General features: G+C 38.8%; 1 protein-coding gene across 2 annotated transcripts in view; it reads left to right on the top strand.

The window, feature by feature from the left end:
* pof1b (POF1B actin binding protein) overlaps nt 1–16,352 on the top strand; it is a 33,304-nt gene that overhangs the window by 6,831 nt on the left and 10,121 nt on the right. For both annotated transcript variants that reach the window (XM_039618696.1, XM_039618697.1), the window contains exons 3-5: nt 11,349–11,626; nt 15,687–15,720; nt 15,969–16,049. In XM_039618696.1, coding sequence (XP_039474630.1) covers nt 11,349–11,626; nt 15,687–15,720; nt 15,969–16,049 — 393 coding nt within the window. The remainder of the gene's footprint in view (nt 1–11,348; nt 11,627–15,686; nt 15,721–15,968; nt 16,050–16,352) is intronic.

The following is a 16,352-nucleotide window of genomic DNA, read 5'->3' as shown; positions in this document are numbered from 1 at the left end:
TCACTTCCTGTGTTCTTTCATTGCTTTTATGACTTTTTCATCTTTTTCTGTCTTCTTTGGCATTTTTGTCTTTTTCTTCATTTCTTTTCACTTAATCCTAGAATAAAACGGTTTGATATGAAAAGGCAAAGCCTCGTAATCACAGTCTGGGCTTTCTTTGCTTGTACATCAACCATCTGCAGAGTGTCCTGGAGCTACCTCTGCCTCTAATCTGCTTTCGCTCCAACTTGCTCACTGCGTTCATTCCCGTCAGCTCGTCAGTTACAACTTATTACTAATCAGCTTTTCTTGAGCTGCTTGAAGAACTTTTTTCTTGATGATTTCATTTTTTAGTGAGGATAAAGTGACATGAAGCAAATTGTGGTTGACCTGATTTTTTTTTTTTTTTTTTTATCAGGCTCAGAAAAAGAAATGTCTGTCAGTCTGCTCCTGATTTTAATGACGATTTTCATTTTTAACTTTTTTTGAAGACATTAGAAGCCATTTTGAGCACAAACGTCACTCTTCCTGTGTAACACATTCTTGGAAATTTGACTAAAACATTTCTCAACACACAGCATGTTTGTAATGAAAACTGACCCTCCGGTGAGGCCGAAGGATTGGAGGGCTAAAATTGTCCGTCTTCGTGGTAGGGGAGCAAGTTCAGAAAGCAAAACAAAACCCAAAACATGATGGATTCTTGTAGTGTGCAGAGACGGCTGGAGTGCTGTTGAATGTCACGGAGGCCTTTTGACCTTTGTTATCTGAAGACTGAAAGACATTCCCTGAGCACATGAGAGGGGCGGGGATTGGTTATTAGATGCAAATGCAGATGCTAATTGGCAGACTGATCATTTACTTCTCACCTTTTTCCATATTCATCATCAGCCATAGTGCAATGAGGCTGCACAGTATAGATAAGAGGTAGAATCTGAAGCATAAAGGGAAATTCACCCTCGAGCTGCAACCTCCAGGTCTGAAAAGTGAAGTCAATGCATATCCGCTAGAAACTGCAGTTCCAGGCTGGCTCCAAAGGCACATCAATTCTCACGGTCTCCTTTTGATAAAATGCCCATCTTTACAATAGAAATATGCATGCTTAAAGCACGATACAAAGAGCTGTTTAGGGCTTTTACATTTATTAGGGTAAGGTAACATATATAACATATATACATTTAAATACTATGATTTAACAGATGTGAGGTGCCTTACATCTGTGTAGGTTCTAGGTCATCCGAGCGCTTGAACTGGACTTGTGTCCTCTCATCCAAAAGGAATAGTCCCAGCTACTCTTTTTGGGAGGCTGTTCACATTTTTGTTTTGGTTTGAAAGAAGTCATGTTTCATAGGCTGTACAGTGTGTGACAGCGGCAGATAGAATGTTTCCAAAAGCAACACGACGCGACTGATTAACAAAGAGTATCAGTTATCCCTGAATGGAAGGTGTGGCATAACTGACTCTCCTCAAGATCAAACTCTGTTTTGTAGATCTGACTTGTATCAGGCGCCTACACAGAAGAAAATGAATATAGCGCTTCCTTTGCACTGACCAGGTAACCATTACCGCTGTGACCTACATCATGTTTGTCACCAGCCAAGTCTCGGCTTAAAGCGATAAACACGGGAAGATCAAAGGAGAAAAAAGTTGGCGGACCAGTTTTGAAAATGTTACCCACAGTGAAAAAAAACATTTAACCTATTCTCTCTCTCTCACACACACAACATAAACAGACTTCCACAGACACGCAAGGGACGCTTCTCTAAAATGCTGCTGTCACAGAGCCAATCAGCCTGCAGTGAGGACACTCTACACCGCTCCACTGCTTTGCATGCAAATGCAAGTTTACAGTTGCAGGTCTGTACAGGCTGAAGTTAAAATGCTATATATTAGCATATTTATGACCTGGGAGCGGGTTTGACTGTGACATCTGGTGCAATGAAACGCAAATTTCACATGGTAGCAAATTCATGTGTTACATGAAGGCCCCAGCTTTTGCAAGGTATAGTAAAAAGCATGTCTGCGCATGTGTTTCTTGCTTTCTGTGAAGCGAAATCTTATTGCTTGAGGATAAGATTCATTTTTATTAAACGGGAGTGCTTTTGTCTGTGTGGCAGTAGTTTTGGCCTGTTCATTCACCCTGCCAGGTTCATGTTTTCCCACTTTTGTGTGAAAGCACTTGACTTACCTGCACAGAGCAAGTTTTAAAGAAAAACACGGTTCTTTGACGAACAGGAACAGGGCTGAAGCTAAAGAATGTTTTCATAATTACTCTGATGTTTTTCTTCATTAGTTAATGCTTATATGCCAGAAGGTGGTGCAATCAGTTTTTTAACAAAATAAAGAAAAAATGAAGAAGAAAAACGGTTGTCCAAAATAAACAGATTTGAGCTTAGAATAACAGGGGAACGATCCTAAGGTTTAGAGACTCCATCTCAAAGGTCATCTTAGGGCAGATTAGCTCCAAGGCACTCCTGTTCTGACAACTTGGATGAATGTTAGGAATGAATGCCATAGTTTTTTAACTGTGAACCTCAAATTTAACATATTTGTCAAACCATCTCAACCTTTATGTATCAGTAGAATGACCAGGAGGGTTTTTACATGTATCCCACAGGACCAGACCGTTAATAAGGACTTCTACTGTGGAGTCCTCAGGGACAACATTTGGCTCAAACAGCCACGGCTGTGGATTTGCCTTCCTGTGAATTTTTCATGTGCTTCCATGAAGTGATTTAAAAATGGCAACAGGGCTAGAACGAGTGCAGAGGTGCACAGGGAGACAACCCCAAAGATGGGATCTGTCTGATTTAATGATTTATGATTCAGCAACAAGCACATAGTAAATTCTTACATAGTAAAGGTCAAAGCATTAATGTGTGGCTTTATAGTTTCTCCTAGGAAGATATTTGATGTGGAAGCAACATTCAGCACATTTTTCTGTCTTTTACGATGGATGGCAACTTCTACATCTCTGATACCGCATAAAGAATCAGATTTCAAGGGTTCCCTGAAGTATTTCGCGCTCTGACAAAAATGCTCTGCCAAATGAAGAACTACAGGTTCATGGGTAATTAAGCAGGATGGTTGTTGACATACATGTTTGCTGTGGAGGATGCAGTCTTTACGACTGTCTTCTGTGAAAGTGATAGTGATTAGCTGCGTTTGAGCTGAAGGTTTCTGAAGGTTTATGTGCCGATGCTTCCTTAGAGGGTTTTTCTCACAGCTGTGTGGTATGTGGGGTATTCAAGCCTAATTATAGGATGGTAAAGAAGGGAGTCACATCGAGGTGAAGCAAGAATGATGATATCATGTTTTTAATGTTTAAATTGAAGGAATCTCTTAGGAATTATCACTGTCCACTTTTTTATCTTGTTAAAAAGATCAACAGCTGATCAAACAGGTGATCCATACAGCTCCAGCCTGTCTGACGTGAGTTTCCTGTCATATTTTCTGCAGTGCAGTTTACACTGCAACTCAGTGTATTCCTTTCAAATATCAACAAGTTTCAAAGAGCTGAAACACATCTATCCTCTGTTTTTTATCATGAGTAAACCATCTGCTCCTCAGTCTTCTCTGCTGATAAACACCCAGAGACACAGAGTTATAACCTTATGCTGCAATCACTTGGGCTTTGCATGAGGTTTTCAGTTGAGCTGACTTCATGGTGTTGGTTCAAACTTTTCATTTTTTCGTTGTCAGTGTCATATTTTAATTTTTATTTGAAGCTAATGGAAATTTTGTTTTGGTTTGTGGTTGTGAAAGTTGAACTGCTACTAAATTAGCAGATTAAAAGTCAATTATAAATTCTAGTTCAAAAAGCCTGCACAGCTATGTTGATCTCATTCGTGCTTGTTGTCTTTTTTCCCCCTCACAATTTATTGAAGGCACATAAATGAGAGAAATACAGACTGATGACCTGTTCAGAGTGAGCCCCACCTTTTGCCCTCTTCATATCCAAAAGTCCAGACATTTAAGGATTCCTAAAGAAATGGCCATTTTTTGTAATTATAGTCATCATCAGATGTACAGGTTGTGTAAATAATACTTTCCGGTGCAGCTGGATTCTTGTAGGATATCACTATCACATGTGAATCCGTCTTGCCTTCAAGACAAACTGTGGTTTGGCTTCAAGCTGTGGACTTGTGGCCAAACCACAGTTTGTTGGACCCGTTCAGTGTCCTATGACTACTGACAAAACAAGTAGCATCATGTACTGCATGCTTTACATATGACAGTACATGGTTCATCCAATCACCTTTTGACTATTTTAAGGTTGTGACTGCCTTATATGCACAATTTTTCTGACAAATTTGGCAAGAATCACCTAATGACATGCTAACTGCATAGTTAGCTTTGTTATTTGCTTGCTAGCTTTTGCAGCTTCTCAGACTGCGGCTTGTTTGTCCTCTTCGGCGTTCCATGATTCTTATCACTTGCTGATTTGACTGATTGAAGTTTGCCGTTAGTACCAAACAAATGACCCATCCAGTCAACTGCCAAGCACATGTCTGCTCCTTTGGGTGGCACTCTGAAATCAGCTGGTTTTCACACTAAGTTGTAAACTAAACTAAACAAAAGTAGCTGTGACAGCATTAAAGAGAGTTGCTACTGATGACTGCTTCACACGCTTGTTACATCCAAGGTAGTTTCATTGTTGCTATGGTGACATTGAGTCTATGTGCTTGGTAGGCTTTCGTGTTGTTTTACCTGCTTCTGGCTACTTTCAGCTGCTCCCTTATTCACAAGGGGGTCACCACTGCGAGTAGTGTTGTGATTTTTGCAGATTTTTTACACCATATGCCCTTCCTGACACATTCTCAAATTTTGGCGAATGTATAAGGCACTGTACTATGGAGCCAGGTTATTTCAGCTGCGTCTAATTCATTAAAAAATGAATTAGACAGATAGTCTAAGCTTAACTGGTTACCAGTGCGGTGCCTTTTTTGTTTTCAGTGACTGAATCCATCTTCACAAACATGCACTACATGTCAGTGCTGTTGCTGAGCTACAAAACTGTGGTTCATCGAAGTATCTAATCATTAAGGTAACACAGTCTGTACCTGTTAAAGGTCAAACATGATGGTCATAATCACTACAATTGGAAACCCAACACATGCAGTGTTGCCAGCTAACAAATATCCCACCTGTTCAATGCGTCCTGTTGAGTTCCTCTTTTAGTTTTACTCGGTGGCTTCCAGTTTTCTGTTAGTTATTTATTTCCTGCTGAAGGCATCTGAAAACTGTGGACAAAAGGTCTGGCTTAAAACAGCATTAAACATTATCGTAATAATATCCCATTTTAATGTTTATTTTTAACAAGATTAAAATGTCTCGTGTCTCACTTTAGTGAACAAAGGATTGAGCATGATCTGAAAAAATAAATGCTGTAAAGCCATCCGCGATTGGTGTAACTGGCTTTTGGAATTTTTAAGACGTGAAATATTGTAATGAATTTTACACGTCTGATGTCAGCAGGTGTCTCTGCATGATGGCCGATCGCTCAGCAGAAACTTATATATGAGTCTCAATAGGCAGTTCAGTTTAGGCTGTTTTAGTCTGCCAACAGTAGATGCCTATGTGCAAGCAGCTTTGCAACCCACCTTCACCTCAGTTCCCCATTTTAATGCAGCTTCTGACTGTTCCTGGCTCAATAATTCATAATACTTTAAAAGGTTTAAAAAGACAGACTGAGTCATGCACACACAAATGAATGATAAGGATTTTTTTTTCAGTATGCACACAAAAGACACTCACAGAGACTCACACAAAGAGGCTTGTGTGGTAACGTGACTCTTCTCTCTCCAGCAACAATCTCTAGTGTTTCTCAGTCACTCAGGCTTCTGAGAGCCTGTGTGGCTCATGCACTGACCTGCACACACACACGGATGCACACACACATTGACCAGAAGGCCTGCCATGGTGAAGAATTGCGGTGATGATGTATTGAGTTACTGCTCTTTGTGGAAGCTCCATTCATAGCCCGTGACAGTCGCTACTGAAGGCTGAAAGGGTTTTGTTTGCATTCGAAACAGGAAGCTGCTGCTTTTTCAACTTTTTTTTTTTTTACCACCTTTACTTAAAATACCTGATTTCTTATCGCAGGTAAAAACAATCTTATCTCCAGTTAGGAAGAAGAAAATCAAACTGGAGCACCTCAACCATTTGAGATGGTAAACATGAAACGTGATTACCCTCAAACTGCTGAAAGGCTTGTAACTAATGATTATTTGCATTAACCTGTAGTGATATACTGACTAGTATTTTTTTTGAGTAGTCAACACATTTTTAGGCTTTAAAATAGCACAAAAAAGTGAACATTGTAATTAAATGTAGTAACAATGAAGCTGTACTCTCTCCAAGTACTGCCTTTTATTATTCCTTTCCATCAGTTTACTTCTGTTAACTATGCACAAAATATTAGTTGGCAATATTAGTAACATTTTTCTTTTCCTTCTGTTTTTTCCCCACTGAAGTCAGGGGTCAAGTTTAATTTCTGGCTCTTTGAGCAAAAATACAGATTTTTGCTCAAAGAGCCTTAAAAATTATTGACCTAATGTATAAATCTATACAATTTGAAGATTTTTTTGCAGTTTTATATCTTTACATATATATATATATATATATATATATATACTATATATACTAAGATATGTGTGGGAAGTGGCTTTAAAAGACTGTTGAATCAGTGTGTGGATCTACCGTGACATTCATACCAGATGTCTGTCGTGCATTGTGAGAGATTTTATTCCCACATTGCTACCACGCTGTATGTGCATGTTTACAGATAAAAGAGATCACAGATTTGCAGGTGCTAAATTAAAAAAAAAAGTTATTTTGCAAAACGAATTTAAGTAACTTTAAATGGGACTGGTGAGTGCAGCTGTGGAATATAGTTTGTAAAGAAAAGAGGATATTCCCACTTTTGACACTAACCTGTCAAAAATAATAGCATTATATAGATTGCACGCCATTACAGTATGTCTGCTGATAGCAAGTAGCTTGTTTTAGAGTCGTGTTTGTCTCCAGACTGATCTGCCCGTCAGTCATTTCTACACTCCTTTTCTCTGCAAGAATGACAGGCATGTCATTATAGCAGACACACCCACCTCCACGCCTTTATAGATTTTGTAGCCGCCTTATTCCTTTTGTTTCCCATTTTACTCTTACTGTTTAAGAATTAAAAACAGGAGAAAGTAGTGCCAGTCTTTGGCACTGGTGTGACCTTTGAGCTCTGTATGGGATCATTAACCAACCTCGAGATTTCACAGTGTCTAGATAGGATTTACAGCTTGTCAAATACCAGAGTTGTGCGTCATCTGAGTCGCTTGTTTTTCCTTCCTCTGTGAGAGCTGGACCTGTTTTAATAAACAAAATCACTCTTTGTGTGATTTATTATATAAAAACGTGCATTTTGCTTAGTGTTTATCGCGCTTTTGTGCTGCTTTCAGTGTCTCTTGTGCCTCACATCTCATAATACGTAACACAGATCATGCGTATGAAACTTACCGTGGGTTTTTTCAGGATTAGAGGGATGTTTATATTTTCACTTTGCAAAAATTAAAGATAACATTGAGATAAGCCTTTCTTTCTGTTGAGGGATTAAAGTTTTGAAACTTCAGCAGTTTTTTTGGTTTAGTCAGGCTTGACTCACACAGGTAAGTGATTGTTTTTCATTTCTGGCTTCCCAGAACTTGTGAGAAGTTACCTGAGCTTGTTGCAGTCTTTCAGGCATTTAAACAGCCTCACTACATGTGTTTTTCTTCCCTTCTCTGGAATTTCCTTGACCCTTGTTTTAACAATAGTAAAACTCACCTCCTGTGCCACTGTTTCCTGATAGGACTTACACAGTAGTTTATTATATGAGCCATGCATAAAGGAAAGCCCGCAGCATTATAACCAAGGTTCCCACTGCTAGTGTTTGTTTACCTTATACGCTGAAATACTAGTTCATCAGTAAAAGCTGTAAATTATGATGTAATCTGTTGACACAACCTTTCAGTAACTTCTTTGTGTATGTGTGCTGTGTTTAATCGTGTGGAGGGAAAAAACAATTTTTGCATGAATTATAGAAAAATCCTGCAAAGTTTTTTTGTTTTTAGTCTTGTGTATGTCTCTTGTAGCAAAAATGAACAAAACATTTTAAAACACCTTTCTCTTTAGCACTGCACAACACAGTATTACTGAATAAACACCTCTCTGACTACAGGTAAAAGAAGCTGCACCTGTAGTGCTCTGTGCAGGACCTGGTGGCTTTCCAATGGCACAATGCTTTAAACTTCACTTGGTGGGAAATTCCAGCTTGTGATCTTCCCTCAGCTTGTGTGGAATCTGGCTGAACCACTTTGCTCAGCCACGGTTTGGATGTGTAGGAAGAAATGATCTCATAAAACAGTCGTTCTCCTTATCTTTGTTTAGTCCAACATATTTAGTTTTAAAAATAAATTTCTACCATTTGACAGAGTTTACCAGTCCGGAAAGATCATTCGACAGGCAGGCATTTTTAAATAAATAAATAAATGCAGAGAAATCTTTTAAACAATCCTAGAACATAATAAAGTAGCTGTTTTTGGTGCTTTAATGCCGTGATTTCCAGTGTCAGCGCCAGTGTTGGTCATTGGTCATCAAATTGGCCAAATTCCTGTGTTTAAATACCTGAGTTTAAAAGTGCAATAAGTAGAATTCAGCACGTAAAAATACCTTTTAAGTAAGGGAACCGGGGCGTTAGTAGTGGAATGTACTTAAAAGTACCAAAAGTAAAAAGTACTCATTCTGTAGTAACGGAATGCATAAGCAGGAATAAGAATTGTTTCAGCTGTGGTGCCAGACTCTTTTTATGTTTATGCTGGCATGTTTTTCTCACAGATGTACATTGCAAAACCATGACATCATACTCATCACAACTTCTGTGCACCTAAGTCACAGTTAGGCTTTAAAAAAAACCTGCTAGTACATACTGTAATAAATGATTGCACTGTCAGTAAAAACCTGTGTAGGGTTCTTTTTTCACATAAAAGTCAGTATGAATTATACCTGTGAACTGTAAAAAAAGAAAAAAAAAACCCTGTCTTTTTATTAGTTTTATTACTATTATTTATAAAGTGTAATTAATTTAATTGTTAATACTGAGCCTTTAAGCAGTGGTGGACAGGGTGCAACTTGTGCTTTATAACATTAAAAATATGTCAGACAGTTCAGTCTAGTTTTAGTTTGAAGTTTTATTACATGCAAAAAACTTTAAAAAACTTTAAAATTCATCCCATTATTTAAGTTTTCCCATTTTTTTTAAGTCAAAACTTAAATAATGGGAAAATTGCCTTCCTGTTTGCTCTTTGTAAACAAAGAGCCCCAGCTGTACCTGTAGGGCGATCCTGGTTCATGGGGTTGGGAAGCTCATATTGTAACCGGAAGGTTGCCGGTTCGATCTCCAGCTCTGTCTGTCTTGGTCGTTGTGTCCTTGGGCAAGACACTTCACCTGCTGGTGTTGGCCAGAGGGGCCGATGGCGCGATATGGCAGCCTCGCTTCTGTCAGTCTGCCCCAGGGCAGCTGTGGCTACAACTGTAGCTGCCTCCACCAGTGTGAATGTGAGAGTGAATGAATAGTGGAATTGTAAAGCGCTTTGAGGGTCTCGAAAAGCGCTATATAAATGCAATCCATTATTACAGTACTTTTTAGTAAGCAATTTTAAAAGTGTGAAAAAGTTAAAAACTACAGCTTGACTATTTCTATAAAATCTGTATCCCTCCGAAAAATACCTGCTAAATATTTTATTAGTGAAACATGACTGTATTGTAGTGGACAGAAAGTGTAATGTGATATAAAACAGTTATTATATTAATGAGTGGTATTATATTAATGTTTAAAGATTTAATATGACAGTATCAACGCATTTGGTTCATCTTAGTGTTTTTCCCTCATGTGTAAACTTGAATGAAATATTAATGTTTCAAATTATGGGCAAAATACAAACATGTCTGAAAAACCATTTAGTGTTTTTTTTCTCTCAATCACTCGCTGACTCTTTCAAGCTATCTGTCTCCCTGTTCCTCTGTAAATAATTATAGCCACTACTTGGGACTTTCCCTCAGCTAGAAGAGATTCAAAGATGAGATAGTCTTGTTGTAAGATGTCACTGAAGATCTGGAGGGGTTAGTTGTGTGTAAGTGCTTTTTAACAGCCAGTATTTTGCAATTCTGCAATAAAAACATCTGACAAAACAGGTCGATATGAGACATTACTTTGTAAACAATGTTGATTTGGAGCACTCGTGTGTCAGCAAACAAGTGTGACTGACAAATGATTGCAGAGCGTGAAGGTGCTCTCTGTGGGAAGAGCACACGCAGCCAGTAGCTCAGCTCAGCGTGTTAAATAACCAGTTATGCAACGATAGCTTGACTGGACTCTGCTGCTACATGCACATAGCTGCAGATGTGTTTGGCTTTGATCGAGTGCAGTTTGGAAGTGCAGCATGGCAGATTTCAACCACCTGTTTTTAAATGTCCAATATTGATCAGTGCTTTTGGTTTAGGCCTGGATAGGATCTTTATTTGTAGTGAAGGCCAGCAGGTCAGGCAAGCCCCTACAGCATTCTTGACCTTCACCCCATCAGCTTCAAACATGAACTGGAATGCAAACTGCCAGCCAAGCCTTGTCTCCCCACATGATTTAAGTAATCCTCATGTAAAATAAGGAGTGCAGCCCCCAGGTAGTTAGCTTTTAAACCTTCCTAGAAAGTCCTTCAAGAATAGCGGGGTCTTTGAAAGGAGCAGATTAATAAGCTGTGATTTTTAATGTGTTCATTTAACCTTTATTTGACATTAAAAAGGTTTAAGATTAGTTCAGCTGTGATTCGGTCTGCTAAGGATTTCTTTTCGAGTGTGACCCCTGTTGGCAGATGTTTGGCATGTAGCTGAGAAGAGAATTTACTTAAAGCACAAAATGGCATTCCTTGCAGTTATCGGCTGAGAAACAGACAAAAGATGACAGTTTCATGTCATCATACTGACTCGTGAAACTCTGAATTGCTTTGTGTGGCTTGTTTCCTGCTGTCTTTACATTTGTGCTAAATCACTTATGGTGATTTTCTTTAAAAATGTTTAAAATACCTTTTTGGAGAGGAAAGCAAGAACGAACAGATTACCTAACAGACTTATTTACTTTACTTCTGATCTGAATGTTATTTATTCATTGATTGATTTGATGTGTGCTGACCAGATTTGCAGAAATGTCTGCTTTCTCTTGAATACGATGCAGTGTCTGTTTCCGAGAGCCTTTGGTTAACTAACCATGAAAAAGACTGAAAAAGGACTTAATCATGTCATTCAGATAAAACACAGTGCTTATGGATCTGTTTCTGTCCTGGTACTTCTAGGTTGAAGTGGAGGTAGAAGAGGAGGAGGAAGAGGAGGAGGAGGAGGAGGGGGATGCTGTGGAAGTGGAGGAGGTGGAGATTGTTAATGTCATACAGTCGAAACCACCTCCAGTGATAGAGAAGATCTCAAGGAGGGAGGTGAGGACTGAGCTGAAGGAGATACCAGAGCCAACAAAGCTGGACACACGTTACTTCGGCGAGCTGCTGGCTGATGTCTACAGGAAGAACTGCGACATCCACTCCTACATCTACGAGCATGTGTCCAAGATCCGTGGACAGTAAGTAAACTTTAGGCATTTAAGTTCACATTCACATCAGTGTACACACAAGATTAAAATTAATTTATCTATTTAGTGCTGATTTACAACAACAGCTCCTCAAGATGCTTTATATTGTAAGTTACACACCTTAAAATATTAGAAGGAAACACTAGGAAAGAAGAACTTCCTCTTAACAGGAAGTAACCTCTGGCAGAACTCGGCTCAGGGAAGGGTAGCTTTGTGCCCCAACTAGTCAATGGGAGTGAAGGAAAAGAGAGGATAGGGAGAGGGGACAAAAGCCACTATGAGAGAGAAGACAGTGATAAAACACAGGGGGAGTGAATAAGGTGAACACAGAAGAAACCTTCAGTGCATCATGGGAAGATAGCCAGCAGCCTGAGCCATAACTAATGGATGTTTCTGGGTCTCCTGATCCGGCATTAATGATATTCTTTATAGTTCATTTAAAAAACAAAACAAAACTTGTAGATAAGATGTCTGTCGTCTGAATTCAAACTGGAAGCTGTTTCCAGAGGAGAGGCTCTGCCTCCCATTCTACTTTTCTCCCATTCTAAAACTTTAAGAACCACTGAATAAACAAGTAGCAGATGCCCATGATATAGTATTGTTTTTCCTGTTCATGCTGGTGGCTGTGAAATGACAATGCAATCCTTTTATAGCAAAGTAAAGTTAGGTAGTTATAGCCTGTTGCTAGAAATATCTTGTTCTTGTTTGCAAAGTTTAATCACTCAACTTCTGATCGCGTAGGAAGAGTTGGTGGGAAAAGAAACAAACACACAGATTTCAGGTATGATAGTAAGATAGGGCACTATGAAGTTTTTAAGATATAACGGGGCCTGATTATTCAAGACTTTGTAGGTGAGATGAAGGATTTTAAATTCAGTTCTGGAGCCTACTATGGTCTCTCTTTCTAGACTGTGTTTTTAAAAAACCCTGATAATAGGGAATTCCATTTGTCAAACCCCAATAGTAACAGATGTGACAGGATGTTTCTCAATTTAGGAATATTGTACACATGACAGAAAACAATTATAGATAGATAGATAGATAGATAGATACTTACTTTATTGATTTCACAATGGAAAATACTGTGTTATAGCAGCAGGATAATGAATAAAATAGTATAATCTACAATAAAAGCAACATTGTTAAAGGTAGATGTACCACAGGCCTATGGTAACGGCTTTATAATGTGATGTGTTACAAAACATATTCTGACGTATTTGTAAACTTCTAAACTGAAGAAAATTACAGGTCATCCTTGGCTCTGTCTTTCCTGTGTGTTAAGTAATTAATTTTTGCTATCAGCTTTTTGGCATGAATATAACTGGGTATCATCTGCATAGCAGTTAAACTATATGCAGTGTTTTGTAATAAAATACATAATAAGGGAAGACTCTTCATAATTTGAGGTTAAATCCAAGCTTACATTTGATTTTTATTTAATTTTGTCATTTGACCCTCTATTGGGTGTCCACCTCTACCACTTTCATTATGACTGAGTGGATAATTTTATCAAACTTTTATTTATCACGAAATTGGTTTTCTGTTGCAAAAAGTACAGCCATTTCACTGATATATCATAAAGCAGATGCAAGAACTACTTGAAAAGAATGAGTTTTTGAAGAAAATTCTGGGTGAAAAAACTCACACACAGTGTTTTTGCTCCCTGTTTCAACTGCTTGCACTGCTATTTCAGCAGTGATGTGAAATGAGGACATCTATTGTCTGGTTCTCAGACATGCTCTGCAACATTTTAGTGCAGAATGCAAAGCTGGCCATGACCTAGTCAAAACACAAAGCTTTTATTTTGTGTGATATGCATTTAAAAAAAAAAGTTTGAACTGAGAAGTATGGATTTATTTTTAAGAGGAAATTTCAAATATCTTACTTTGGAATAAGTAAAGTACCAGGGGAAAAAAGGAAACCCCGGTCCTTATAGTCAGACAAATAGCCTTTTGCAAAAAAAATCTTCCATTTCTACCAAATTTATGGAGTTTAGCACAACTGAGGAACATCTGTGTCATGCTTTGGTTAAATTACCCAATGCGTCATGCTCCACTGCATTAGAGGGAGTTGTCTTTTCAACCCATTACAGAGTTGTTCACCTCCATGCTATGATGAAACCTTTTTATCCTGAGGGGAGGGGCCTCCATGATGACTCCAGTCCACACAGGCATGAAAAACTGAAAAACCTGTGGGAAATCTTTTATTGACACCTGAAAGGTCTCCAACACCATCATCAAAACCCAGTCATCTAATGGAAGAATTGTTTTCATTCCTCAAGTGAACTTTATCATTCATTGTTCTGATCTGTCAATGTGTAATAAATGCCAAGGCAGCATATAATTGCAAGCAATTTTATGTTGGATGTTTCTTTAACATCACACCTTTCTGTCTGTGCACAGAAAGGTGTGATGTTATACACATACATCATTTTGACTTGGACTGTTGTACAGCATCTAGATAAGCTGTGTGAGATTGTCATGGAGACAGACACTGGGTTTGGCAGCTTGGATTAGTTTCATGTGCAACATGCTCAAACAGGTTGAAGGCGAGTTTCGAGTTGGTTTCTCTCCCTCGTAACTCCCGCAGTTTCCCATCTCTGATCTTCTTACAGTACCTCGCAGTTCCCCTTCAAATTCCCAGGTGAGGTCATCAGTACCTCTGGTGAAGCCCATTCAGATATCCACACACCCAGCATGTCGCTCCCATTTTATAATCAGTATACTAAAGATGGAGATGAACCACAGTACTGGATCTATACAGTGTGTGAGCGTCTGTTTGCAGCTGCTGTGGGAGAAGCTTTTAAATTTTAGAGTGAGACAATAGAACTGCAAACTGTGTGATTGCTCTGTCATTTGGGAGAGATTCGGTACTTTTGACACGAGTGTGATTAGTTGGAGTTTTGTTGGAGATGGTTGACATTAAAGAAAGAGGAAAGCATTTTCAAATCAGATTGAAAACTTGCTTAAAAGATTCTTCGTGCCATGTTTGAGCTGTGCAAGAGTGATAATAGCATTCTGGTTCACACGTTTTGGAATTTTCTTGTGCTTTTGGGAATGCTGACAGTGGATTCTGCAGTTGTAGATTTGTATTTTTTTTTTAAATTGTGTATATCGCTGTAGACATGTTGTCTGTGAATCATAAGGAGTGCCTGCACAGTATGTACAGCTGAAAACGTAACCTGGTACAGCATGTGTATTTTGAATGATCCATGCTGATTTTGCATATGACAGTATGTTCACTGTTTGCAGTCATCGGTTTCTGCTTAATTTTCACATCACTCTGCATGTTAGTACAGGAAACCTAGGTAAGAAAAAAGGATGATGACATGAACTGTAGGTCAGGTTTGCTAAAAAGGCCAATGGGAGTGAAATGGAGCTCCATTAAGTTAACACCCAGTTGATTCATGAGGTGTGGGTGAGTGAGAGGGTAGCCATAACTTTTCACCTTCCTGCCAACCACCTACATTATGACATGTGTCTAAATCACCGAGCAAAGATATACTTACTTGTTCCACACTATTGTACGTGCGCTGACTCACAGTCCAGACTAAGCAATTAGGGCAAAACAAATATCACACTGACAAGTCTGGTGAGATTCAGGATGTTTTCATATAATCAAGAAATGTTTCAATGAAAAAATAAAAACCTCTTTAAAATGCTGCAGCTGTTATTAGCCAGCTCGCACACCCTGATGAATATGGATGGGACAGAGTAGCTAGTCAGAGTGGCACCAACAGGCGCGCCTCTGGACACACAGGAAAACACATTAACTTATCCACACATTAGTAGAAAAGCAGGGACTGTCACAGCACCAGGAAATGATCCTAAGATTTCATGTGACCTTAAATATGGCTGCTTCCCATAGTGCCTAATCTCAGTATGGACATAAATTGTATTTTTCAAGTTTATGCACCAAAAGGATCCCAAATCTTTGATGCATCATGAGAGATGAACAGGTTTTTGTTCAGATAAAGTCTTAAAACACGCCTACCGGAGCTCTTTCCAGTCACGCTGTTTTACTCATTGTTTTCCCTTGCTTTGTGTTCCAGGAAACACCAGATGGATTTGGGAAAAGATTTCATGGTGAGAAACAATCTTCCATCACACAAATATCTGATAAGTGAATGTGAGGAGATCTCAGAGAGACACAACAACATTAGCTGCGGTCAAAATGAGTCATAAGCTTGAAACTAATCAGATTTCAGACATTTTCTGTAGAATATGAGAGATTTTGACTAAAATCCTTGGAAAAAAAACCTAAAGTAAAAGTGTTTTTGTAATTCTTTAACTTCCATGGGGTGATTTGATCCTGTGTGTGTTTTTATGTGCAGGTGGATAAAGAGGAGGTGGAGGCTTTGATTCCAAAAGGAGCTACTGAACTGACCAAGCAACAAATGCGCTACCTGCTACAGGTAAGTGAGAGAAGGAAAGATTCCATTACTACACAAGTTTAATTAATAACACATTTTGCTATCAATGAGAATATGACACAAATTCAAGCCTGTCACCTGACGATGCCTGGTCTTGTCTGATCTGAGAAGCTAAGCAGTGTAAGGCCCGCTTAGTACTTGGATAGATGGGAGACCACCTGGGATTCCTCCAGCTGTCTTAGCTAACCACATGTCTTAGTTAATTATAGGCTGAATTCCAGCCTTCCTCTTATTTAAAAGGTTCCTGAAAGAGTAGCTGTGAAACAGCTGGGTGATCATTTGCAG

Source organism: Oreochromis aureus, linkage group 10, assembly GCF_013358895.1.
Source record: "Oreochromis aureus strain Israel breed Guangdong linkage group 10, ZZ_aureus, whole genome shotgun sequence".
Taxonomy (NCBI): domain Eukaryota; kingdom Metazoa; phylum Chordata; class Actinopteri; order Cichliformes; family Cichlidae; genus Oreochromis; species Oreochromis aureus.
Note: the sequence above shows the minus strand (reverse complement) of the source record. Positions and strands in the feature narration are given on the sequence as shown.